General features: G+C 46.8%; 1 protein-coding gene across 1 annotated transcript in view; it reads left to right on the forward strand.

Moving 5' to 3' along the window:
* WDR48 (WD repeat domain 48) overlaps positions 1–25,700 on the forward strand; it is a 1,182,842-nt gene that overhangs the window by 455,890 nt on the left and 701,252 nt on the right. The window contains exon 9 of the mRNA XM_069647743.1: positions 13,841–13,912. Within this exon, the coding sequence (XP_069503844.1) occupies positions 13,841–13,912 (72 nt within the window). The remainder of the gene's footprint in view (positions 1–13,840; positions 13,913–25,700) is intronic.

The raw sequence follows: 25,700 nt of genomic DNA on the forward strand, positions 1-25,700 counted from the left end.
TAATGTCGGTTGTGGCTGCAAGTCTAAGGAGGGAAGGGATTCAAGTCTACCCCTACCTGGACGATTGGTTGATCAGAGCAGTTTCTTCGGAACAAGCTTGGATCCAACTAGATTATGTCTGCCACTCCCTTCACAGGCTGGGCTTTTCCCTCAATTTAAAGAAGTCACAGATGATACCATCACAGAGACTCCATTTCATTGGAGCAGTCCTGGACACGTCCCTGGGAAAAGCCTCGCCACCAGAGGTGAGGGCTCAAGATATTCTGCAGATGGTCACCAGGTTTCAAAATGCAAAACGTCTCCCAGCCTACGACTTTTTGAGGTTGCTAGGCCTCATGGCATCCTGCATATCCCTTGTGCCAGAGGCTCGCCTGAGAATGAGATCCCTTCAGTGGGCACTGAGGACTCAGTGGTCACAATTCTCAGGGAGAATGACAGATCTCCTCCGGATTCCGGACAAGGTAGCCCACGACCTTCAATGGTGGGCCTCTCCAGAGAACATCTTGAAAGGAGAACTGTTTTGGCAACCATGGCCGGAGATAACCGTAGTCACAGACGCCTCACTCATGGGGTGGGGAGCCCATGCCAACGACTTGACCATCAGCGGTCGTTGGTCTCCATCGGAGTCCAGACTACACATCAACCTGTTGGAGCTGAGAGCCATCAGACTGGCACTGAAGGCTTTTCTGCCGTCTGTACGGGGGAGAAACGTCCTGATAATGACGGACAATACAGTGGTCATGCACTACCTCATCAAAAGAGGAGGCGTAGGGTCACTCCCACTGTGCAGAGAGGCGATGCAGCTCTGGTTTTGGGCAATTCAGGAAGGAATCTCTCTATCGGCAATTCACCTAGCCGGAGAGAAGAACTTGACAGCGGACGCTCTGAGCAGGCAGAACACAGTCTCCCACGAATGGGAGATAGCTCAGGAAGTCCTTCAAGAAATCTTCGCCCTTTGGGGAACCCCTCAAGTGGATCTGTTCGCCACCAGTATCAACAGGAAGTGCGACAGATTTTGCTCAAGGGAATTTCCCCCGAGAGGAGCTCTAGGAGACGCGTTCGTAGTGGACCGGGAGTTCCCACTTCTGTACGCGTTTCCTCCGGTCCCGGTCATTCCTCAAATGATCAGGAGGTTGAGAAGGTTTCGGAAGACCATGATCCTAATTGCCCAGGAGAACGTGGTACCCGGACCTTCTGGACATGTCCATCTGTCCTCCAATTCGTCTACCGTAGAGAGAGGATCTTCTCTCTCAGAAGGGAGGTCAGGTTCTCCATCCAGCCATCAAGACCCTCAACGCTTGGTATCTGAAAGGTTGAGGTACAAGGATTGGGACCTTCCAGATGACGTCATGGAGGTGTTGCTTTCGGCCAGAAGACCAGCAACTAAGACTCTATACCGCTGCCGTTGAAATAAATTTTGCAGCTGGTGCAGAGAAAAGAATATTGAACCCTTTTCATGTGGTACACCTGCGGTGTTATCCTTCTTACTTTCTTTGGCAAATTCAGGCCTTCAAGTTGGCACTATTAAGGGCTATCTCGCAGCGCTATCGATCTTTAAGCGCACTGCGGAGGAGCCATCGTATTTCAAAATTCCATTGGTAATACAATACCTGAAAGGTCTAACTAATGTTTACCCTCCAAGACCATTCCAAGTTCCCTTATGGTTCTTAAATCTAGTTTTAAACTTCCTAAAGGGTGCTCCCTTTGAACCACTCCACTCTTGTTCATTGAAGTTTCTCACCCTCAAAACTGTTTTATTGGTAGCATTAACATCTGCTAGAAGGGTTAGCGAGATACAAGCCCTATCTTGTAAACCTCCTCATACAACTTTTCACAAGGACAAAGTAGTTCTACTGGTGAAGCCTAACTTCCTCCCAAAGGTAGTTTCGGAATTTCACATTACTCAGAAGATTACTTTACCTTCATTCTATCCTCCTCCCCATCCGGGGAAAGAGGAAGAGAGACTACACAGGCTGGACCCTAAGCGAGCCTTGAGTTTTTATATCAGTAGACTTGCTAAAATTAGACAAGCAGACCAACTCTTTGTAGGTTACGCAGGACATAAGTTAGGATTACCAATAACCAAACAAACCATCTCCAGATGGATTATTTTAGCCATTCTGGAATGCTACAAAATGGCAGGGAAAGAGCCCCCTCAAAATCTAAGGGCTCATTCGACCAGGGGTATCGCAGCATCCTCAGCTCTTCAAAGAGGGGTACCAATTAGAGACATATATGCGGCTGCCACATGGTCGTCCGCACATACCTTTACCAAATTTTATAGCCTGGATTCCTCCTCTAGTCAAGAGACTAGATTTGGCAAAGCTGTGTTACACTCTTTTCATTCTTAAAGGGTAATATGGCATCTCTTACTCCCGCCTCCAATCACATACCACTGCTATGGGAGTCTATCATAGATAAGGAATACGTCGGAGGACACAATCCCTTCGAAGAACAAGTTACTTCTTACCTTGTAACGTTCTTTCGATGGGATGTTCCTCCGACGTATTCCTTATCGCCACTCCCATCCATCCCCGCAGTAACATTTCCCTTGTGGTTGCATTTTACGCTCCTTCAAGGGTAGTAACCATTCATACAATAACTACTTTACTCTACAAAACGGAACTGAGCAACGGACGCTGCGCGTGGCCATTTATAGGCATGATGACGTCGGCGTCAATACGGTGGCCGTCGAGGAGCACCTACTCGACGGACGTCGACGCACAGCGCCCTCTACTGGGAAAAAAAATTTCCGAGGTCAGCAAGCTGGAGATACAAATATCATAGATAAGGAATACGTCGGAGGAACATCCAATCGAAAGAACGTTACAAGGTAAGAAGTAACTTGTTCTTCTATGTGCAAGAATACTTTCCCTTTCACACCAAGAGCACACTCAACTTGAGGCACAGGAGCTACTCTAGCATTCATTGTAAATGTACTTTTAGATGCCATTTGCAAGGCAGCTACTTGGAGTTCACTTCACACCTTCACACAGCACTAGTCTTTGGATACCATTCAAGCAGAGACTCCCAGGTGGGGAGACCTCTTTTTGCCGCTGTACCTTCTAACAACCCACCACCTTCTCCAGATACTCCTCGCTAGTCTATGCAAAGCATGTTATTCTAAACAGATCCACAAGCCCCAGAAGACGTACATTACTTACAGTAATGGTATTTCGAATGGATTGTGTCCTCCAAGGTATTGCTTATCTTAGATGTATTCCATCCAGCCTTAGCTGCTTCGGAAATTTTCTCGGCAGAGGGTGCCGTGCGTCGATGTCGAGTCGATGGTCCCTCGAAGTCCTCCGTCGAGGGTGACGTCATCTGGTATATAAGTAGCACGCGTGGCGCCCGTTGGCCTCAGTTCCATTTTTCCGCGGTACATGTTGCTTCGGAGACTCGGCGTGCCTCGAGTTCTGTGAAACACAGTAAATACTGACGAATATTTGATATGTCCTCGTCATCGGCAAAGACTACGACCCCGCGATCGGCTTTCAAAAAGTGTAAATCTTGCGGTTCGAAAATATCCATCACGGACCCGCATCGAAAATGTATGTGGTGTCTCGGAGAAGGCCACAACATGGAGGCCTGTACGAAGTGTCAGGCAATGACGGGGAAGGCCTTACGAGAGAGAAAGGGAAAACTGCAGGTAGTTCGTAAATCCGACCGGAAAGCCTCTAGTGTCGAGTCGAGGTCCCGTGAGGAGAAGTCTCCTCGACACTAAAGTCATCGGTCTAGGTCCCAAAGCAATTCCCATTGCTCTTTGTCTTCAACTAAAAAATCCAAGAAAAGACGCCACAGGTCGCCTTCCACCTCGTCCTCGGATGAATCCCCAAAAATGATGGAGGTGTTTGAAAAAACGAAGCCTCGGTCCGCGCCTTCTTCAAAAGCCGGCCGGGAGCGTTATCGCTCTGACACTCGCGTGCCCTCGAGCCCGGGTGATCGAAGAAGGAAGGATCGGGAACCTTCCAGGACTCCGAGCGAAAAAGACCAGTCGAGTCGACCGTTCGAGGTCACTAATGCCGTCTGAAACCTGACGCACCTCGAAGGGCAAATCTTCAAAGAGCGCCTCGACGCCGGCTCCGTCGACTACCACTATTTCGCCGGCGCAATTGACGCCTTTGTCAACGTCGACAAAGCTCTCGGCGCCAAAGGTTCCAAAGGCTCCAGTTCAGCCAACTCAGCCAGAAAGAGAAGGTTGTCATACCTTCAGGTTCCACTAATACACCTCTCCCAGAAAAGGTTTTTACACCTCTTCCAAGGAAGGAATTTTTAAATCCTTGACTTCAATATTTGAAGAACAGGAGAGATCTGAGGAGAATGTTCCTTTTGGACTGGAAATCTTTGGACCCCAAATGTCCCAGAATGCCTGATTTCTGAGGAAAGCAGGATGAGGGACCTGGTGGAATCCTTACATAATGCAAGTGGCATTGATACATCGCCTAAAACAGATTTCGGCAGGCCAGAACCAGGGGGTTCCCGAGAGTCTGGTGGTCCAGGCAGCCACAGCTTCAAATAAAATGGCGTACCCTTCTATCCCTCCAGATAGGGACGATAAGTGTGTGGATGGTTGGGCACGCAAGGTATTTTCTGCTGGGATTATGGCGTTAAAATCAGCCAACTCCACATGTGCCTTGGCAAAATTTTCGTAAATTCTGTGGGAGTGCATTGCAATGGCGACGGAGCACATACCAGAAGGGGATGAAAGGGAAGGATTCCCAGCCATTGTTAAAGAAGAGAGGTTGCAGAACTCAAAAGCAGCTGCAAAGTCTTTAGGAGCTGCTATTCGGCAACCTCAGCCTTTTCGTGCGCTATGCCAACCTTGCAGGGGACGATCCTATTGTTACTACTCAAATGGAAAGACGAGAGGAATGGCCAGTCAAAGGGGCCAGAGAAAGGCCACTCACGGTGGACGAGGAAAACGAGGAAAACGTGCAAAGCCAGCTCCAGCTGCAGCCTCTTTGCCATCAGCGGCCGCAGCAACCGCCACAAAACCACTTTGAGGACTTGCATCACAAGGCACTGGTGGGAGGTAGGCTGTCACAGCATCTGCAAGAATGGCGAGCCATTACTTAAGATGTTTGGGCTCTAGAAATAATAGCCCAAGGTTACTGCCTTCCTTTTCTAACACAACCTCCAAGCAATCCACCAGGGAGACACCTTTTGAAGTTTTCAGACCCGCTCCTGCAGCAGGAAGTTCTAACCCTGCTGGAGAAAGGTGCTATAGAGCCAGTACCTGTAGCGGAGAGGAACAAGGGATGGTACTCCCCTTACTTTTTGATCTCCAATGTTAACGATGATTCTCATTTATGGCTAATTTCCCTCACCTACTGAGTCCCTCAGCAGCTTTGCTGGATTTCTGGGGTTTATTTTCCCCCCGGTAAGAGTGAGCCTTTTTCCCACTCTTACATGTGTTTTGCCATGTGTATGTCTACTGTTTGTGTGATCTTGGGCTTGGAGCTACACCACTCCATGAGCCACAATTTTGTATGTGTTACACAGCACCTTCAGTGCAGTGACACAGGGTTGTCTTTGAGACTTCCCACTGACTCAATTATTTCTGGGGCCGACTACTGTCCCCCATTAACAGGTAAAGTTGCCATTTACTTTATGTAGTCATTTAAACTGCAGACCCAATACACCCCATCTTACATGGAGTTTTGGAAGGGGTTAATTCCTACTCCTTTTTGTCTGCGCCTCTTGGAGCTTTATTTTGCTCCCTTAACACTAAGACTTGGCTGGTGGCAGTGGTATCTACCCTATCTTTTCTACCGCGATTATACTATATAAACGTGGTACTGTTTTAGGCTATTATAATAGCCTCGAACATAAACCCCCTTGACCAAATACTCTTTATTTTGGCTCCGGTCGGGTTTAGTCGCCATTTCTTTGTGTTAATATCCTTCTTGTGTTTTACTTTGCGCGGCAAACCAGGTTTGCCTTCTTTGTTCGCTGACCTTTGGCAGGCTTCTACGAAGAAGCCCTCCTTTGGCATCTGAGTGTCTAGGTGGGTGAGGGAGGGGTTTAGTCACCCCCTGCACAGGGTCTCCTTGGAGACCCAAGTCGCACTTTGTGTCCATTGACTGGAGGGGTTGCCCGGGCTGGACAAACCCCCCTGCTGTGTGACTAACAGCCAGGCTGTGTGAATGGGGGGATTTTGGCATAAAAGGCAGGACTCTTGGACTGGAAGTCAGTCGTCACTGGAACTGCAAAGAACCGAAGAGAAAAGGAGAAGAAGACGGCTGTTGCAACTCCCGAGTCTCGGTGAAGCCCTGCTGCAGTCCTGAGCTATCTAGCCTTCAACGACAAGAGAAAATACAGTCCGGAGGCTTCTTCCCTTGAGCCTGATGGGATCAACCAGCTCACCTTCCGCAGGCAGAGGATCCTCTTCTTGGTCGAAATCGCTGCACACAGCTGTAGTGGTCCGGAAAGCCATCAGAAGAGCCTCTCCTGTTTTAAATGAGCGCACCTTTTATTTACTGTTGCTTTGCTGCTGCTGGCTTCATCCCTGGGTAGTGCAAATCGCTCCAGATGCCGTCCTTCTTGTCCCCACGACTGAAGCTTCAGGAACCGTGAGTCTGCAGGAACAACTGCTGTGGCACCAGCTCTTCTTCATACGAATAAGGTACTGTGTCCGACTTCGAGGAACTAGGGTGAACCCTTTTCTCCTCACCAAAGTCTTGTTCTTATCGTCCTTCCCTCTTATAACTTTTGCTTCCCTTTTGACAATATCCAAGTACTCCTGGCAACCTCGAATCGTGAACTGTTCTAACTTTGTGATCCTCGACAACAGGACCCCTGTCCCATTGACACTGGCGCAGGCCTATTCACTTTTATCTTCGTTTTAGAAAGTGTCCCTTGATTCTATCTGCCTTGACAAAAGTATTGCCTATGATTTTTGTCCCCAACTCTCTTGTGTTAATTCATGTGCTAAGTGTGTTTGACTACGGTAACATTTCTTCTCGCGGGTACGGTTCTCTTTCGTAAAACCGAACTGTCATTACTGTCAAAAAGTGATTGCATAATAACCCCCGGTAACGACTTTGTTTCACAAAACTGGTCTGTCAAATCCAAAGGTACTTACCTTGAATTGTTCTGCACAAGGAGAATTGGTTGTGTGTAGTGTATTTGAAGTGTGGTTTTAATTTGATAGAAGTGAAGTGTTTTGTGAACAGATGGTCTAAAAATAAATGTACTTTAACTTTTTAACCAGAAATCTTGAGTCAGTGTTTGCTTGAGTCACAGTAATTGTAGTCCTTTGTGTAATCTCTACTACTGCTTATTTGCTCTTGCGATAAGTCTGGCTGCTCCGCTACTGCTACCACTCTGTGTAGGGCAGGCTGTACCAAGGTGAAATTGTACTACCACCTGTACTCTTTATCTTGTGTAGTGGTCCCTAAGGGCACTGCCCAGGATTCTGCCCAACACCCAAAAAGGACAGAGGACTGAAACCCATCTTGGACTTAAGAGGCTTGAACAGGAAGTTCAAGTTCAAGAACAAGTCCTCAGGAAGGACAAGTTCAAGATGGTTACTCTTTCTCTGATCCTTCAGGCCCTGCAACGTCAGGATTGGTTGATGTCATTGGACCTCCAGGATGCTTATTTTCATGTGCCAATTCATCTCAAGCACCGAAAATACCTGAGGTTCGTAGTTGGCGACTCAGACTATCAGTTTCGAGTCCTTCCATTTGGATTGACCTCCGCCCGAGGGTCTTCACTAAGTTGATGGTAGTAGTGGCAGCGCATCTCAGGAGAGGGGGGGATTCACGTCTACCCCTACCTGGACGATTCATTGATCGGGGCACGTTCTGCCGAACAAGCACTGGATCATCTGAAAGTCACCTGCCACTTCCTCCACAGACTGGGCTTCTCCCTCAATTTCAAGAAGTCACAAATGACACCTTCCCAACTGCTCCAGTAAATAGGGGGGCTGTATTAGACATGTCTCTTGGGAAAGAGCTCACCTCCCAAGTCGAGGACTCAAGACATTCTTCAGATGGTTTACAAATTCCAAAATGCCGACAGTCTCCAGGCCGACGACTTTTTAAGGTTGCTGGGCCTCATGGCATCCTGTATCTTCCTAATGCCAGAGGCACGCCTGAGGATGAGATCCCTTCAATGGGCTCAAAAGACTCAATGGTCCCAGTTCTCAGGTCAAATGACAGATTTTCTTCAGATTCCGAACAAGGTTCGGCAGGATCTTCTGTGGTGGACTTGCACAGAGAATATCCTAAAAGGAGAACAGTTTTGGCAACCATGGCCGGAGATTACAGTAGTGACGACGCCTCACTCATGGGGTGGTGCGCTCATGCCAACGAGCTGACAATCGGCGGTCGTTGGTCTCCATCGGAGTCCAAACTACACATCAACCTTTTAGAGCTGAGCGCAATCAGACTAGCGCTGAAGGCTTTTCTACCATCGGTCAGGGGAAAACATTTCCTGATAATGACGGACAACACAGTGGCAATGCATTATCTAAACAAAATAGGAGGCGTAGAGTCACTACCTCTTTGCAGAGAGGCAATGCAGCTCTGGTATTGGGCAATTCAAAAAGGAATCTCCTTAACGGCAGTTCACCTAGCTGGGGAGGAGAATATGACGGCAGACGCTCTGATCAGGCAGGACACGGTGTCCTACGAGTGGGAACTGGCTCAGGAAGTCATTCAAGAGATCTTCGCCCTTTGGGGAACCCCTCAAGTAGACTTATTTGCGACCGGAATCAACCGAAAGTGCGAAAGGTATTGCTCAAGGGAATTTCCCCAGAGAGGAGCCCTAGGGGACGCGTTCATCACGTTCCCTCCGATTCCCGTAATTCCTCAGGTCATCAGGAGACTGAGACGGTTCGGAAACCGCATGATCCTAATTGCCCCGGATTGGGCCACGAGAACGTGGTACCCGGACCTTCTAGACATGTCCATCTGTCCCCCGTTACGTCTTCCTCAGAGCGAGGACTTTCTCTCACGAATGGAGGGCCACGTTCTCAATCCAGAGGACAAGATTCTCAACCTTCATGCTTGGTATCTGAAAGGCTGAGATACAAGGATTGGGACCTTCCAGATGATGTCATGGAGGTGTTGCTTTCGGCGGGAAGGCCAGCAACAAAATCTCTCTACCGTTGCAATTGGAAAAAGTTTTGCAACTGGTGCAGAGAAAAGAATGTTGATCCTTTTCTATGTTCTATTCTGGAAGTACTGTCCTTCCTCTTGTCACTAGCACATAGAGGTCTAAATGTTGGAACCGTTAAAGGTTATCTTGCAGCGCTTTCCATTTTCAAGCGCTCGTCAGAAGAATGCTCCTACTTCAAAATTCCTTTTAATAATACAATTCTTAAAAGGACTCACAAATGTGTTTCCTCCTTTCCCTTTCCAAGTACCAATTTGGGATCTTAATCTGGTTCTAAAATTCTTAGTGTGCCCCTTTTGAACCCTTACACACTTGTCCATTAAGATTACTAACATGAAAAACTGCTTTCCTAGTTGCTTTAACATCTGCAAGAAGAGTGAGCGAATTGCAGGCACTGTCTTCTGGGCCACCCTATACTTTGTTCCATAGGGACAGAGTGGTATTAAGGGTTAAACCCTCATTTTTACCTAAAGTTGTGTCCGATTTTCATTTAAATCAGAAAATTGTTGTACCCGCATTCTATCTTCCACCTCATCCTAGTAAGGAAGAGGAAAGATTGCACAGGTTGGACCCGAGAAGAGCTTTTACATTTCTAGGCTTTCCAAGCTTAGAGTGGATAATCAACTTTTCATTGGCTACGCCGGAAGGATATTGGGTCAATCGGTGTCGAAACAAACCATATCACATTGGCTTTCAGAATGCTACAGATTGGCGGAGAACGACCCACCAGAAGGCTTAAGGGCCCATTCCACCAAAGGCATCGCCTCTTCGACAGCCCTTCAAAGAGGTGTTCCCTTAAAATCCATTTGTGAAGCAGCAACTTGGTCATCGCTGCATACTTTTTCAAAATTCAATAGTCTGGATGCTTCCCAGTCTAAGGAGCTGAATTTTGTAAAGCAGTGCTATATTCATCCATATAAGGGTATCAAAAATCTACTCCCTCCTCCAGAGAATTTACCATACTACATTGGGAGTCTATCTAAGATGAGGAATACGTTGGAGGACACAATCCATTCGAAGAACAAGTTACTTACCAACTGGTAACGTTCTTTGGATTGGATGTTCCTCCAACGTATTACTCATCGCCCACCCATCCTACCCCTCTGTAGATTTTCCGGGTTATTGCCACTTCAACTCTCGCAAGGCTAATACCCGACTACCAGCACAATCTACACAGTAGAACAAGAGTGGGGGGAAAAACAGAACTGAGGCCAATGGGCGCCGCGTGTGCTACTTATATACCCGATGATGTCACCCTCGACGGAGGCCTGCGAGGGACCATTGACTCGACGACATCGAAGCACGGCACCTCTGTCGAAAAAATGTCTGAAGCAGCTAAAGCTGGATGGAATACATCTAAGATGAGGAATACATTGGAGGAACTTCCAATCAAAAAAACATTACCAGTTGGTAAGTAACTTGTTCTTCCGATGCTTGTATCTGCTTAGATTCACATGTGCCCACCCTTCCTCTCCTCTTGGAGTCATAGGCATCCAACACCTTTCTTTACTTTCTGTACTCACGCATACACTTCATGCTCTCTCATATCACAAACAAAACAATCTAAGGGACTTTGACCCGTGAAGGACCATGGGTACGGTACACGTCACACGAGGGATAGTATAACAAACATTCCCAGTCGACGTCCCAGTTCGAACTTCAAAAACAAGTAATGCAACACCCTGCACCTATCACTAGATATCGGCCTATGCAAAGCATGTCAATCTAAGCAGATACAAGCATCAGAAATGCGATTACGGTAATTAATGTACGATCTATATATTCTAATAGATTCCTTACTTCCACGTATTGCTCATTCTGTCACCAGCACCGGCTGACTTGAGAAACCTTTTCACCACCAAGGCACAGCACACCTCAAAGTCTGCTTTGCTGTGCGCCTTTGCATCAGAAATGAAGTCCGGGGCAGTATATATGATGCAGCCATGACTCCAGTTCCTTTCTTCTGTGCACTGTGAGAACACCTAGTTATACCAAATCTGGGAAAGTCTCTGATTTCAAGCCTTGCGTGAACTGTAGAAGACATATCTTTCTCCGTCCCCTACAGGATCTGCTTACACTGCTTGTGAAGGATCACATCCTGCACAATTTCAGTCCTGCCGGTCGTAACAGTACATGCATCTTAAGGCCTTATGGGAGCATGCTGCAAAGCGGAGGAGAGACTACCACCAATCTCAAACCCAGAAAGGCAAAAAGACAGACAGACAATAGGTTGCATGCCCCAAGCAGTTTTGGAGACACCATTCTTCTTTGGTGAAGAAAAGGAGCCATTGATCCAAGGATGATTCTGAGGATTCGTGCTGCATTTAGTTTCCCACTGATTCTTCCACCCCGGAGGAATGGGAAGAATTTAGGCTGAAAAGTGCTCAACATCTTCACAAAGGCACAGGTGTCATGGCGAGACATGGGGCAGGTGATCTGGCCTAGGAAATGAGCACGAGATGAGTAATACGTATCAAATAATATGCACTCCGGAACCAAGAAGATGCATGCTAACCCCAGAATATGTAAGTGGAACGTGATACAAATATATGAACAGGGATCTGTGGTAAGCACTTAAAATCTCCTTTACGATTACAAAGAAAGTCCTAAAGCTCTTCGCCCACAGTTGCTGTTACAGGTACTGTCCGCGCTAAGCCCAAATACAGGACAAGCAAGAACAGGATTTATGAGCTAACACTCTTTATGGTATTGTATAAGGTAACTTAAAGACAATACTCAGCAGGATGAAATAAAGACGATGAATGTCAACAAAGCCCACAAACCTTGCTGATCAAACGGGGACCCTCAAAGGCTAGTAACAGCAAAGGGAGAAAAACTAAATACATAGACACTTATGGAATAGTGAGGAAAACATAAGCATTCACACAGGACCTGAACACAACAGCACACAACACCTAACCCTGTGGAACAAAGAGAGAAGGGCAAGTGAAAACAGGAACAGACTCTAAGAGAAAGCAAAGGAACAGGAGCAGGGGAAACGAAATAACAAGTGCAATCCCCTTCCCCACCCAGAGCAGAAAAGGAAGGGTACAAAATATGCAATCTATTAATGAGGAGTGTCTAACGGGTTCAAGGTTACACTGTAGAACAGGGCAAAGGTAAAGGAACAAAGAACACAAACTAGGCTGCACAGGAAAAGGAAAGCGCTGGAAAGTTCTGACCGCAAAACAGAGGAAGACAGAAAGGAAGTCCAGGAAACCGAAAATACTATTAACCACACTAAATTCGAAATACAGGTATCTAGGAACAAGAAGTAAGAAACTAGACTCTAAGCATAAGAACAAGGCACTGGTCCCAAACCTGAACACCATTAATGACCAGCACTGGACTGAAGCCAACTGAGGCTTTTAAAGCTGGCTAATGAGCACACACCTGAGGTGTGCTGTTTGCTAGCACCGGTCAGTCTCAGGTTCTCCCTATCCTCCACACAACCTTGTCCTGCAATGGTGGAGATGAAGCAGTGGGCTAGGCATTCTGGGAAGAATACTACTTTGGTTAAAGCGGCATACTGGCTGCCCAAAACCTGGTATGGACCCAGAAGGGAAGTGACCATGGAAAATATGGATTTATAGCTCCCAAATCGCAACAGCACTGTCCTGTAAGGTTTGGAAGGAAGGTCCATTAGCAAATACACCCCAAATCGACTCACCCAAGTGGCAGGAGCGAAGAGAGAGAATCATGACAACTTGTGTCGACGGATTCAGCACTCGTTACGAGACCAACACTGCATGGACTCAGATTCAGACCAGTGCTGTGTGGCTCTGCCGTCGTGTCAAAGACACCAGCTGCCCCCTGCTTCGCTGGCGCATCTTTGGAGTATTCCCCACTTCCAGTGGGTCAAATTAATGTCCCAAACTGTCCGCAACCTTCTATAAAGGTGATCTTATCCCATTTGTGCTGGAACCTCAATGCTCTAGAAAAAGTGGCATTTCCCACATGAATATTACAGCAAGAGAGGATCTTGTGGACCCGACCTCCAACTTGCAGGAAGACAGAGGTTTCAATACCTCCCCACAGCTGGACATTCTGCTGTAGCATATTCTTTGTATGCCTCATCCTTAATTCCAGAAGCTGATGCCAAAGGTGGTAGACAAACTGGGCTTGTTGGCCTGCACTAGACCACAAAGGTTCAGTTTTAATTAACTGACATCCTTGATGAGTGTTAGGACAGTTTTTCTTAGTAAAACCATTCAACTGAGACAGTGCAAGACTTCACTCTTACTATAAGGCTGTACCGCCTGAGTTCATGGTAGCGTAGACAGAGCAGCCAGGCTTATCTTAGGAGGCAGTGAGGGCTATAGAATCCGTACAGAGAAATGGTAATAGAAAGGGACTTCAGAAAAACTGTCCTAGTGATCTTCAGAGGGGGTATCTGAGCCACATGGACATGAATGATCATGACTGATTTGTGCGTATCAAAAGTTCCTTTTTACTGTTTGACAGGAAATGCAGTGTTTAAAGAAGACGTTCCTTATATCTAGGCATGCAAAATGTGTTGCTGGCTGCTTGGCCCCCTTTCGCCTCCACTTCTTGCCACCTTCTTTCATAACTGCAATGTTTTTGCTTTCCTAACTGGAATGCTTTCAATTATTTTAATTGTTACGCAAGTGTTAACTGTATTTGAGTTTATCTGTTTACCTTGTATTATTCTTCTAATTCAGTTTTTCTTCTTTCAATTTCTTTACTTTATTTGCAGATGGAATTGGATAGATCCGATCCTCCGACAGCTCTTTGGGTTGCAACCACTAAGTCTTCAGTAAATAAATGGGTAAGGACATTGTTTATACAATGGCACTGCTTCTGTCACAGCTGGTTTCTCACCACACATTCCAGCAACTGTGTAGTCTGTATGAGTTTTCAGCTCAAATATATTTTACAGTGACACACAATCTTTATTTAAAAGGTGATAATTTTGACAGATAAATGAGATGCACTTTGGTGTATATACCTTTTGCATAAACCTTTCTTGTATAAGAAAATATTATGTCAGCAGTGCAACAAAATGCCTTGCATTACATAGCCCTTATTGCTGGTGATGCTGGTCTTATATATATTCACTGAAAAAACTTTGTTAAAGGAACATTATCGTTAAGTTGCACTAATAAAAAGCTATGAAATTCAATTAAAAAACTTTAAGGCAACGTTCTGGTTACAAGTAAAACTGGAAAACCCCAGAAATTCGACATCTATGGTAAGTTAAGCAACCATAACTCGCGCCACCACTGTGCACTGCTAAGACAAACACTGTGCATGAAAGATAACCTCACAAATGTCATTGATGACATCACTGATAACATCACATATCTGGGCCACTTCTTTTTGTTCACTGACATGTCTAGGCTAGTGTTAGGCCAAGTTTGTATGCAGTACCCTCTGGGAACACTACACACAACTATGACTACATTTGTAAGCAAACCAACCTTTGGTATGAGTCTGTAATACCCACTTTTGGTAGCGTGTTGAGCAGCCAGGCTTATCTCAAGAGGGGAAATGTGAGCAGTAGTGGAGTTACACAAAGATTCACAGTTACAGGTATTCAAATAGACTCTTACACTCAAGGTTTCTTATATAACAATTAATGATTTATTTATCAGTTCAATTATAACACTTATTAGAAGGAGGCAATCCTATAGTAACACACAAATTTACTTCAATACTGTACACTCTTTAAAAAGTAAGTAAAAGGCAAAAGTTATCAGAGCATGAAAGACTACAATTATTCTTAGACAGTATAGATACTTTGAGTTCACCAGAAGAGTCAATTCAATAGGCTAGGCCAAAGTCAATGGGCTAAAGTCTTGGATAGGATAAAGCAGTTCTGGTAGTTAAATGGAAAAGTCCCTGCACAAGTTCTTAGAAGTAGTTTGTAAAAAGAAGAATCATATGTTGGGTCACAAGCTGATTAGGCCTGTGAGTTGCAAAAGTTCCAAGCACTTTCACAGTTAGAGGTTAGTTCTCTCCGTCTTGTTTTACAGTACCTTACAATGAAGAAACCGATGCAGCTGATGACTTCTGTTCCTGGCAGTTCCTGCAGATCTCGCTGTTCCTGACCCTCAGTCACGGGGACAAGTGGGAGGACGTCGGGGGTCTCCTGCACTGGGACTGGTCAAAGCTCGCAACTGGCAAACTTCAATTTCAGTGACTGTTTCGCGATTCAGCTACCGCACTGGTAACAACGCTGGTCCTGGCTGTCAAGGTGGACTGTTCTTGCTTCTGAAGTCCCAAACTTAACTGCGGGGGGTCAGACTCAGTCGGTCCGGCATCGTGGGAGTCCAGAGGATCTTCCAAATGCTTTTGGCCAGCTTTGGCCAGTAACGCAGACAATCTGGTGTCCCTCTCCCTGGCTCTACGGTTTCCTGCAGCACTTTGAGGAAATGCAACCAGCTCTGAGATAGGTGTCCAGGTGGCTTACTTGGGAGTTGATTGGTCCTACCAACTCAAAGGGAGAAGTTGTCCTTAGCAGGGCTTCTCTGTCGATGCAAACTTGGCAATTCGGACCTGCAGCAGGGCTTCACCGGGCAAACCAACGGTCCAGGAGTTGCAGCAACTGTCCTCTTCAAGCTCTTCTTCGGTTCCTTCGTTCCAGTGGTCGACTCTGCCTTCCAAGCCAAGGAGATTCGCCTTTTATTCAGTTCTCTCCCATTCATTCCAGCCTAGCTGCCACTCACCCAGCAGGGTGGCTGTCCTTGCCGGAGTGTCAGCCAGCCAATCAGAGTGCATTTGAGTCCCCTAGGAGACTAAGCAAAGGGAGATTCGGGCACCTCGCTCACTTCCTGTCTACCCCAGATACTCTGGAGCCAGAGGCGGTCTTCACTCCTGAAGCCCACCAAAGGCGAATGAACAAAGAGACCAAACCTGGTTTGGCGTGCAGAGAAAAACTCTGGAAGGACCTTTCCACAAAGAAATGGCAAAAAAAGACGACCAGGATCTGTTTTTAGCAACGATGGCTGGGCGCCATGTTTTTTAAAATGGCTCCCGCGATTTAACGTCACCAGAGCTACAAATATTTTGTGGTCGTGAAAAATCATGGTAGTTCGTTGTCAAACCACTGCCACCAGCCATTCCGAGAGGAAAGGGTAACATTTGACTATTACATGAGTATCTAGACATAGGGATACTGAGTAACCCCTCCGGCACTCTATTGTAAGATGGGGTGTGCTGGGTCTAGAAATTTACAGGGCTAAGTGAAGTCCATTTCACTCCACTGTTCTGGGAAACAGTAGTTGATCCCAGAGAAGGTATTTAAACCTTGGGAAATCTGAAAGACTTCCCGTGTCACTGCACTGAAGGTGCTGTGTGACACAATTGTAAAAGATGATGCCTATGGAGTTGGTTAGACTCCATAACCAAAGAAAACACAAGGGTAAAACGCATATCAAAATACATCAGTGGGAAAAAAGGCTCACACTCTTTCTAGGTAAAAAACATCAAGTCCTCAAAATCCAGCTAAGTTGCTGGGGGTCTCTAAGGTGAAGATAATTAGCACATTTTTGAGAATTCTCCCGAACAGCTAGTTTTTATTTTTACTGACAATGACAGTATTAAAGTATTAAAAATTGAAAAGGTACGGCCCTGGGCCTGCTGGTGAGTGCATCGCAGGAGCCGTAGGCATGAGCAGTCCTGAGGCGGGGAGGCACTGGGAGAAAGGCCATAACACCCCCGAGCCCCAGACCCAAAAGGAAGGCGCAAGTTGATTGCGTGCGGCCGCCGCCACCACCCACACACCGGCTTAGAACACACAGCCTGGCCCCCAAGGCCACAACTGGTGGGACTCCACCCACAGGGCCCCTACCACAGCCCACCTCACCACCCAAAAGGACAGGGATTGAGTGCCCCAAGCTATCCAAGGGCCCAGTTGGGTGGGCGGAAGACGCCTATCCCTCAATCCAGCAGTGTGAAGACCGTGGGGAAGTTCCAGAAGGAGCAGAACTTGCTGCTCGCCACACCCATCCAGGGATGAGAGATCGACAGAAGATGCCCTTGCAGGGACCGGGAGAAGAACATGGGCGGGTCCCACAGGGTCGCCTGCTGGCGGACATAGACATCTCGAGGTTTGTCATGAAAGAGGACATTGGAAGTATTCTGGCTGAGATAAACGCCCTCAGAGGAGATCTGCATGCATCCCTAGCCGATCTAACAGGGTGAATGGGCGCAGTAGAGAATAAAGTAGAAAACCTGGAAAAGAACTAGCTAAATGCGGACTTAGTAGAGTTGCGCCTAGACGCCCAGATGACCGAATTAGAATTGAGGGGAAAAGAAGTGACACTAAAGATGGAGAACCTAGAAAACAGAGAAAGGAGAAATAACATCCGCATCACAGGCCTCAGGGAGTCGGAGGGGAAGGCCCGTCCCAAGTGGAGCGAAAGTGCAGGACATAGTTAACCTGCGGTTTGAAGCGTAAGGGGGCAAAGGGGTGCAACTGGAGCGGACACACAGAGGCGGCAAGCCTTATGGTTCAGGGCCCCGATTAGTACAGGCCAGGTTCTCTCGATATAAAGACAAGGCTGACGTGCTCACAAGGGCACTGATAAAACAGGCCATCGAGTACGGAGGCTCATTTGTCAGTGTTCCAAGATCTATCCAACCTGACGCTGTTCCACCCCCCCACCCCCCAAATGCCGTTGGTGAAAAGGAGGGCGTCTCCAAGACACTAGCAGCTAATTGCAGCACACAGTTACTATGTCTGACTCGAGTTTTGTTGGGATTTTTGGGGTTAGTTTTGCAAACAACCATGTTGGGTACTGAGGTTTGTCAAGGGATGCACTGTCTTATCAGAGCAAGGCGAGGTAGTGGAAAAGCCAAAGGTAATCAGCTAAGTAAACTGAGATGGGTCCTACCTTGATGCCGGTCATAGGTGGAGGGCAGAGCCTGGCTGTTGGAACCCTAAATGTTAAAGGGCTAAACTCACCCGGTGGCCCGGGAATTTTGAAATGCCGGCCTAGATGTAATTTCTTTGGAAACTCGTCTGGTGACAGTAGAAGAGTGGCATTTGAGGGGAGCTGGCATAGGGGTGGTCTATTGGGCCTCAGGACAGTCCAAAAGGGGAGGAGTAGGTATGATACTACACAGGCACGTGCGTCTTGAGGACCAAGAGGTCTCCAGACTTATGGATGGGTACCTGCTTATAGTGCGGAGAAACCTGGGGGGCGCTGGGATGGTGTTCTTGGTTGGGGGCGTATAGGGCCACGATCAGCTGGCCTTCCTTAATGAGGCGCTAGATGCAATCCAGGCAACACTCGAGGAGTTATACATTGTAGGAGGAGACTAACTCCCGGAAAGACGAGTTGCTGGATCGAAAGTCAGCCCGGGGCACAGCCGTACACAGAGGAGGGCGGGGGGAGTGGCATCTAGGCCAGAACATCGTGGCAAGGGGGTTGATAGATGCATAGAGAGAGCAGCACCAGAATGAGGAAGGCTAAACATTTTTCTTGGCCCACACGCTACCTACACCCAGATTGTGTTGTTAAACAAGGACCTGGGAGGGAGAATATCCAACTGTAAAATAAGGCCTATGGGGTGGTCGGATCATGATATGGTAGTAATGCGCCTAGACACTACGGGACTCGTTTCTTAACATATAGTTTGTCATTCTGGTCCAGGTGCCCTAGAGGAGCTAAGATGTTTGTTCTTTAGAAGATCTTCCTTAACAAGTCTATAGTTCTAGTGCCTGTTTTTAAGCACTCTGTTTGCTGAATCCCTCATATTCGCTGTGTTGGCAGCAAACTATCTTGCCTGAGTCTTTTGCCTTGTGTATTCTGATATTCCAGCCTCTGCTTTGTACTTTGTTTCTCTCTCCTGTCCTTTACCTGGTTATTTCTTTCAACGCTGCTTTCTACCTGTATTACATCTTGGTCCACTATTGTTGCCTTCGCCTAGTCCATTGAAGTCGTACCTGCCTCATAATATGGTGTCCAGTTTTACCCTTGCACTGAGTACGACAGTCTCTTCGGCACACCTAACTCATGACACTGCTGTATGACCGTTGTTAAGAGTAATCTGATGGTACCGATCCCAAGGGCTTTCCCTAATCCCTGGAGACCCTTTCATATTCCAGTACACCCTTTATTCTGATCAACCTGTGTTGCTCAGTATATTTGCTTGCCTTTGCTTTCTGTCTCTTTACTCCTGCCCCTGCAGTTCCTGTGAATACCTGTCACAAATCAGATCAGCTTTGTATGTACCCTGTTTCTGTAATATGCTAGTGTTGCCTCTGGAATCTCCCCATAACAGTGCAGACTTAGATCAAGCTTTTGCCCTGTGCTCTCTTGCCAGAACCCTTACGCCAACCTCAATTTTCTCCCTGTAAGATAGTATCTCTAGTGCCTTATAGCCTACTTGATCGCTAAGGCTTCCAGTTCTACTATGGCATTATTTTGCTCTTGTGGTAAAAGCATACTTCTGGTGTATATAGTACTGGGTGTTCGATTCCATCATACTCCGGAAATAGTACTGGCCCTAATCTTAAATTTGAATCATCAGTATAAGAGGAACTCTTTATTGGAGTCTGGCATCGTAAGGATGGGTTTGTGAGAAAGTATGCTCTTAAGACCGTCAAAACTGGCCTGATCCTTCAAGAGTATCTTCTCCGGTTGGGAGTTTTTCAACTTATCCGTCAGGTTGCCTGCCAGGCTAGAGTTGTTCGGGATGAATATCCTATAGTAGCCGGTTAATCCTAGGAAGGCACGAAGATCGCTTTTGGTTTTAGGAGTAGGTGTTTGTTGGACCGCCTTAATTTTCTCAGCCTGAGGTTGTATTAGACATTCCCAACGAAAATTCCTAGATACTTTACAGCGGAATGAGCCAGGTGTCCTTTTCAAGGGTTTGCTTTTAAACCAGCTTGTGTGAGAGCCCGGGTGATCGAATACAGCATGTGTTCGGGCCAGCTTTGGCTGTGAACAGCTATGTCATCGAGAAAGGCTCCACAGAACGTGGAGTAAGGTTTTTGTCCATCTGCCCCTGAAAAGTAGCCAGAGCTCCATGAAGATCAAAGGGGAAGGCATTAAATTAGAATAATCCTTATGGAGTTAAGACAGCAGTCTTTTCCCTTTCTTTGGAATTTAACGGTACTTGACAGTAACCCTTGGTCAGGTCTAATGTCTTTGTACCTGGCCAAACCTAGTTTTTCAATTAGGCCGTTGATCCGGGGCATAGGGTAGTTGTCAAAAACAGAAATATTATTAAATTTTGATCAGTCTATACAAAAACACCAGGACTGATCCAGCTTGGCCAATAAGAAAACAGAGTTCCAATGACTCTCAGAGGGCTCGATGATATCAGCCTTGAGCATGTCCTCTATCTTAACTATAATTTTCTTTCTGCTTCCAGTATCCTGTAGGGTTTTAGATGAACGGCTTTTCCTGTGGGTGTTTGGATGTAATGGAAGAAGTTTGCAACCCTTCCAGGTTCCTCCGAAAATAACTCTTTGGGAGGGGTGGGGGGAGGGGGCTGGAGGCAGGAGGGCAATTGAGACAACAAATTGCTAATGTCAGCCTGTTGAGAACGTGAGAGAGCGGGAGAAACTAATGTGTTTTCAGTATCTGTGAGGAGAGTGCCCATAGTAACTGTAGTGTCCCCACTATGGTCGATCTTCCACTCCTTGAGCAAATTAACATGATAGATTTGTTATTTCTGGCGTCTCTCAAGTTGGGATATAAGCTCATTCAAGGGGCCTTTTTTTCCTAAGATTTTATAGGGGTCATGCGCCTTGAAAATCATTTTACTCTCCCATGTTGGGCCGAACACTAAGACTGGCTGTCCTATTGAAAAGGTATAGTGTGTTTATTATAAGCTGCTTGTGTGGTGTGCGTGTGCCTTATGTTAGGTGGATTGAAGTGCTTGCACAGAGCTCCTGACTCGTTGGAAAACATTTTGGAGTCTGTTTTCCTTGTTCATTCCCTGAAGGCAGAGCAGCTCTACAAAGACCTTCTCCCGGCGCGCAATGTGCGTGCTATGTGTTAGGTGTTGGGAGTTGTGCCATTGGCAGAGGACTCCAGCATCACGCTGGGCTGCGATAAAACCTGTTTCACTCCAAGGCTGTGGTGAGTGACAACTTCGATTATTGATTGGGCAATGACTTCTGATCTCTGTAGCGGTAGTTCTGGCAATACTCCACCTCCCAGACCAATTACGGACGAAGGGATGCTGGCCACTATTAATTTTGGATAAAGATGGTGGTTTTCTATGTAGACCTCTGCGCATGTGTTATTCGTATGGTCCAATCTTCCAATAATTAGCTACTGCACACTATTTAGTGAGTAATGGGTAAATGATTTCAATTCAAACGTTTAACAATTGTATCTACATTGGTGAAAGTTTTACTGACTTTGTGCCAATTCTATACAGTGTTATACATCCATGAGTTATATTAGCTTAGTGCTGTTAAATAGTGTTTTGCATTGGTGAGAATTATGTTGACCTTTTGCCATCATCACTCCGCTAGGAGGAACGTGCATCTGTTTCGCCCTTTCCTGGGCTTTCTCAAGGCACTAACAATTTCTTTGAGTGTATTCAGTGTGGTTCAGAACAAATACATTTCATTCATTTGAGTACAGTGCAAGAAATTAGTTTTCAGTAACGAACCATTAACAGTATTCTTTTTCATCGTTCATGAAGCAACATATTTCTGTAGTCCTTAATCCGGTGAGTGTTTTCCACTGTCCTGGGTTCTTGCTATATATGATGGTACTGCCCCATTGTGCAGTCCATCTTCTGTGTTTATTAACACTGGTTAGGATTCCTGGGATGTGATATTCGCTAATGGGGGTTCCCACAGCTGGACGACTTCTGATGCCGTTTGTGTCCTGGGGCTGCATAGCCCTTTCCACTCTGACCCACCAAAAATGGTGCACCATTGGTCGCAATTCCATATTTGCAAGTAAAAGGAAAAACAAGCCTCTTAATCAAAAAAACAATGTCAGAATCTGATTACAAACTTTTTCTCACTGTCTGGTGAGTCAGCAATGGCTGACTCAGCAGCTAATACAGCATATGGAAAATCTATTGAAAGTGATCCCTGCAACTCAACAGGCACCATCAAAGCAGGACCTGGAAGCATTACCTGACTCTAGTGTTCAATTTGAAACATATGCGCTCATGTTGCTTTTTCACGATAATGTGCCACTAGACAGTTCTATTGTGGACACCCAGCGGACATGACAACCCTTTCAGGTAGTATGCACCATAATGGCCAGTGCATCTCTGGTACAGACTTCGTCTCCTCTTCCCCAGCTCCATCACCCACTCCACTTCCTCCTCGACGGCTATCAGCAATGATGCGTAGAATTGAGGATTGCCAAGGAGAGGAGAGAGATGGCTTATTCACAGAAATAAACCACGTCTTATGCACCTTGGTCTCTTTATGAAGGTATCCAAAGAGAGACCAAAGTGAATGCAGTATTGCTCGAATCACTGCTGTTTAAGTTCAAACATATTGGCCTGCACACCGCTGCCAGCAAGTTTCTCTTCTCTACGAATTCTGGCACAGTTGAATTATTTCCGAGGACTGCAGCGGAAACTACGGATTCGATCAGTAAGCATGCTCCAACGTATTTGGCACGGGTGATCAAAGAGGGTCCAACTGGACATGCTGCTAAGTAAGCCCAAGACCCTCTGGCTGTACAGGCTCCAGTGGGTGTAAATAATATTATGCCGGCCCATCCTCTGTCAGCTGTCCTTTGCCCCGTGGACTGGCAGTCTTCGATCGGGAGGCAGTCCTTGGTAAATGGCCTGGCCGAGAGGCCGCCCAGGCAGCCGGTTTGGGTGAACAAAGAATCTGACCAAAATAGGTTACCGGATCTGCCCAAAATACAAGATACCATTTACTCCGGATGACTCAGTGGAAGAGTTGGTGGAGGAAATTTGGAGCATGGTGCCGGTTAAGATGCGAGAAACCCGAGGGCAAACCCACCTGCACAATAGACAGCATGTCGCACAGTAGAAGAAAGTCTAAAAACATGCCCTCTAAAAATGCAAAAAAACAAAGCGCACACAATTTAATGAAATCATGATTTGTGAAGGCTTCCTTGTCTCAGTTGGACTGGTTGGGGGCTCCCAAAAAAGTCATATGCCAGGGTTCTTACAGACCTTGCAGGACAGAGGAGTAGGGATCTCTCCCCCCTCACCCTCCGATGAGGGTGATTCATTAGCTCCTAAGGTGTCTGTGCAAGCGGCCCCCAAAGTCTTGCCCGCGGTGCCTTGCATTCAGGCTATGTCCTTGATTACATATTCAAACTTGCAGGCACAAAGGGATGCAATTGTTGTCACCCCCAAGGTCTCAAACGCCACAGGGTGGCTTTAAGGACTGTTTGGCGAGTAGAAAAGACTGCTTCCCCCCCGAGTCCATTGGGATTGCAGAAGTTGCTCCCTCCATTGCAGATAAAAGCACAATATGAAACATTAACTGTGATGATTGAAATTGTAATCCCAGAAACCCTCTTCTCTGTTCTGAACCGCTCAAATGTATTATTACAAGAAATACCATCATTGGGTGGCATCAAATCCGGTGATGTGAATAGAGTACTTATTCCTGATCACTGCAGACTCGATCAAGTGGTGATCTATCTCAAATCCAAACTTGTGGACCCATTACTGAAGGAGCGCGATAATCTTAGGTTATGATCTATAACCAATTAGCATCAACCTTTTTCAGGTGGAGGGTTTCTCTCGGGGGCGGTGGGGAGGGGCAACATGTAACGCTCACCTGATTCCCGCAGAGGCGCCGGTCTTGACTGGGTGAATGCCGTATCTTCAAAGGTGATGTGTAACACACGGTTGGCTCTTTGGGCTGGACCTCTGTGCACTGTATGTCTGACTCGAAGAGTAAGATGTCTGCAGATAGAAAATATGGGATTAATGAACTGGGGTTATTGGGTGCCTCTCTCCTCTTCCCTTTCTCTTCTCCTGTAGAACCCCAAAGGTTAACGCCCTCACCTTAGGTAAGTGAACGCCGAGCTCTCCATCTGCCTCGGGGCAGGGTGCCGTAACCAGTTCCTTCACTGGATAAGGGTGCAGGCCTCTTGACCTCAGAGGACTGCTGTCCGTCGTTAACTGCACGAACGGTAAGTTCTGGGCGCTTCAAATGTCTTAAAAGTCTTTTGTAATGATATCTCTTGTTTTGCAGAGTTCCGGCGATGGCGGATGGTGGGCTGATGAGAGTTGAGGATCGAACCCGCGTGAGGAATAGAAGCGCCTGGAAGCACGTAGGTAAGCGCTTGTAGCCTGCTTCACGATGCGCACTAACTGTCCCTTTTATCTTGCAGGTACAAGTTCGGAGCTTTAGAGAAGCTGAAGGGTGCTGGAATACCCACTGGATTCGGCGTGGGAAGGAGTAATGGCACGTGAGTAATAAAGTTGCCCAATGTCTTTAAACGCACCTTCTTTTGTCTTTCAGATGCGGGATGCAGCGCCGAAGGCCTCCGGAGCGTGCGAAGAGCTTGTAAGCTTTTCTTTCTTTCAGATGCCGGAATGCAGTGCGAAGACCTCCGGAACATGCGAAGAGTAGGTAAGCCTTTGTCTTTCAGATGCCGGAATGCAGCGCCAGGCGTTGGTGACAGCCGATGGACCAGGTAAGAGATGCGCTGCCACTGAAGACCGTAGTGCTAACCTGTTCTTTCTTTGTCTTTACAGGTGCTGCTGAAGACTGGATTCCAGGATGGTAAGCCTTTGTTTCCTTAGGCCCAGGATCAGAAGCAGAAGACACGATGAGCGTTCTGCTGCAGAGAATACAGAATAACACAAAGCAAGATTCATCCATCGGGTGTGGTTTAAATAGCCTCCTGTAGTGCTTAGGTGTCTCCTTCCACAGCCACGCCTAGGTAAGAAAAGAGTTCCTGCTTTCCAGAAGAGTTCCAGTGTTCTGAACCTAGGGAGTGGCTCCTGCCCCACCCAACAGGAAAAGTAGTCCCAAACAGAAGAGGATCCGGGGTTCAACTGGCAGGTAAGTAAGCAGCATGGTCTGCTGCAGGTAAGTCCACCCAAGCATTATGAGGCCGGCGCTTCCAGCGCTGGGACTGGGCATATTTATGAGCCTGGTGCCACTGGCGCCAGGACTGGGTCCAAAACGTCCCAATTGGGACTAGTTGGCACTCGGAACCTGGGTTATGGATCTGCTTCCAAGGGAGTCGGGCACGTCCTGATCTTTTGGAAGCAGAGATCATGACACAACAAGGCTTTAGAGGAAAGACATAATTACATTTGGGACCAAAAGTCACGGTGGAGGATCAGTTTCTGGCCTTAAAGAGGCAGATCATGACTTCTGAGGAAACCTGGTACTGGTACTGGCTCCTGGCATCTTCACGGCCTGAATTTGGGGAGCAAGGGTTTTTGGATGTGGCCTCATACAGGAAGACTGGCGGTTTCTCTGTGGTCTCCTTCAACTCCAGAGGACACGTTCACTTGTTCAATATCCTATGCTTAGCATGCATATTCAGGAAACACACAGTTACTGTAATACAGGAGAGTTGGCTTAAGGTGTAGCCTGCCTTTGACCGTTATTATGTCGTCCATCAGGCCTCATGACAGGGCAAGAATGGCTGCCCATATGGTGGTTTTTTGACCAT

This window comes from Ambystoma mexicanum, chromosome 2q (genome assembly GCF_040938575.1).
Source record: "Ambystoma mexicanum isolate Mex_15411 chromosome 2q, UKY_AmexF1_1, whole genome shotgun sequence".
Taxonomy (NCBI): Eukaryota; Metazoa; Chordata; class Amphibia; order Caudata; family Ambystomatidae; genus Ambystoma; species Ambystoma mexicanum.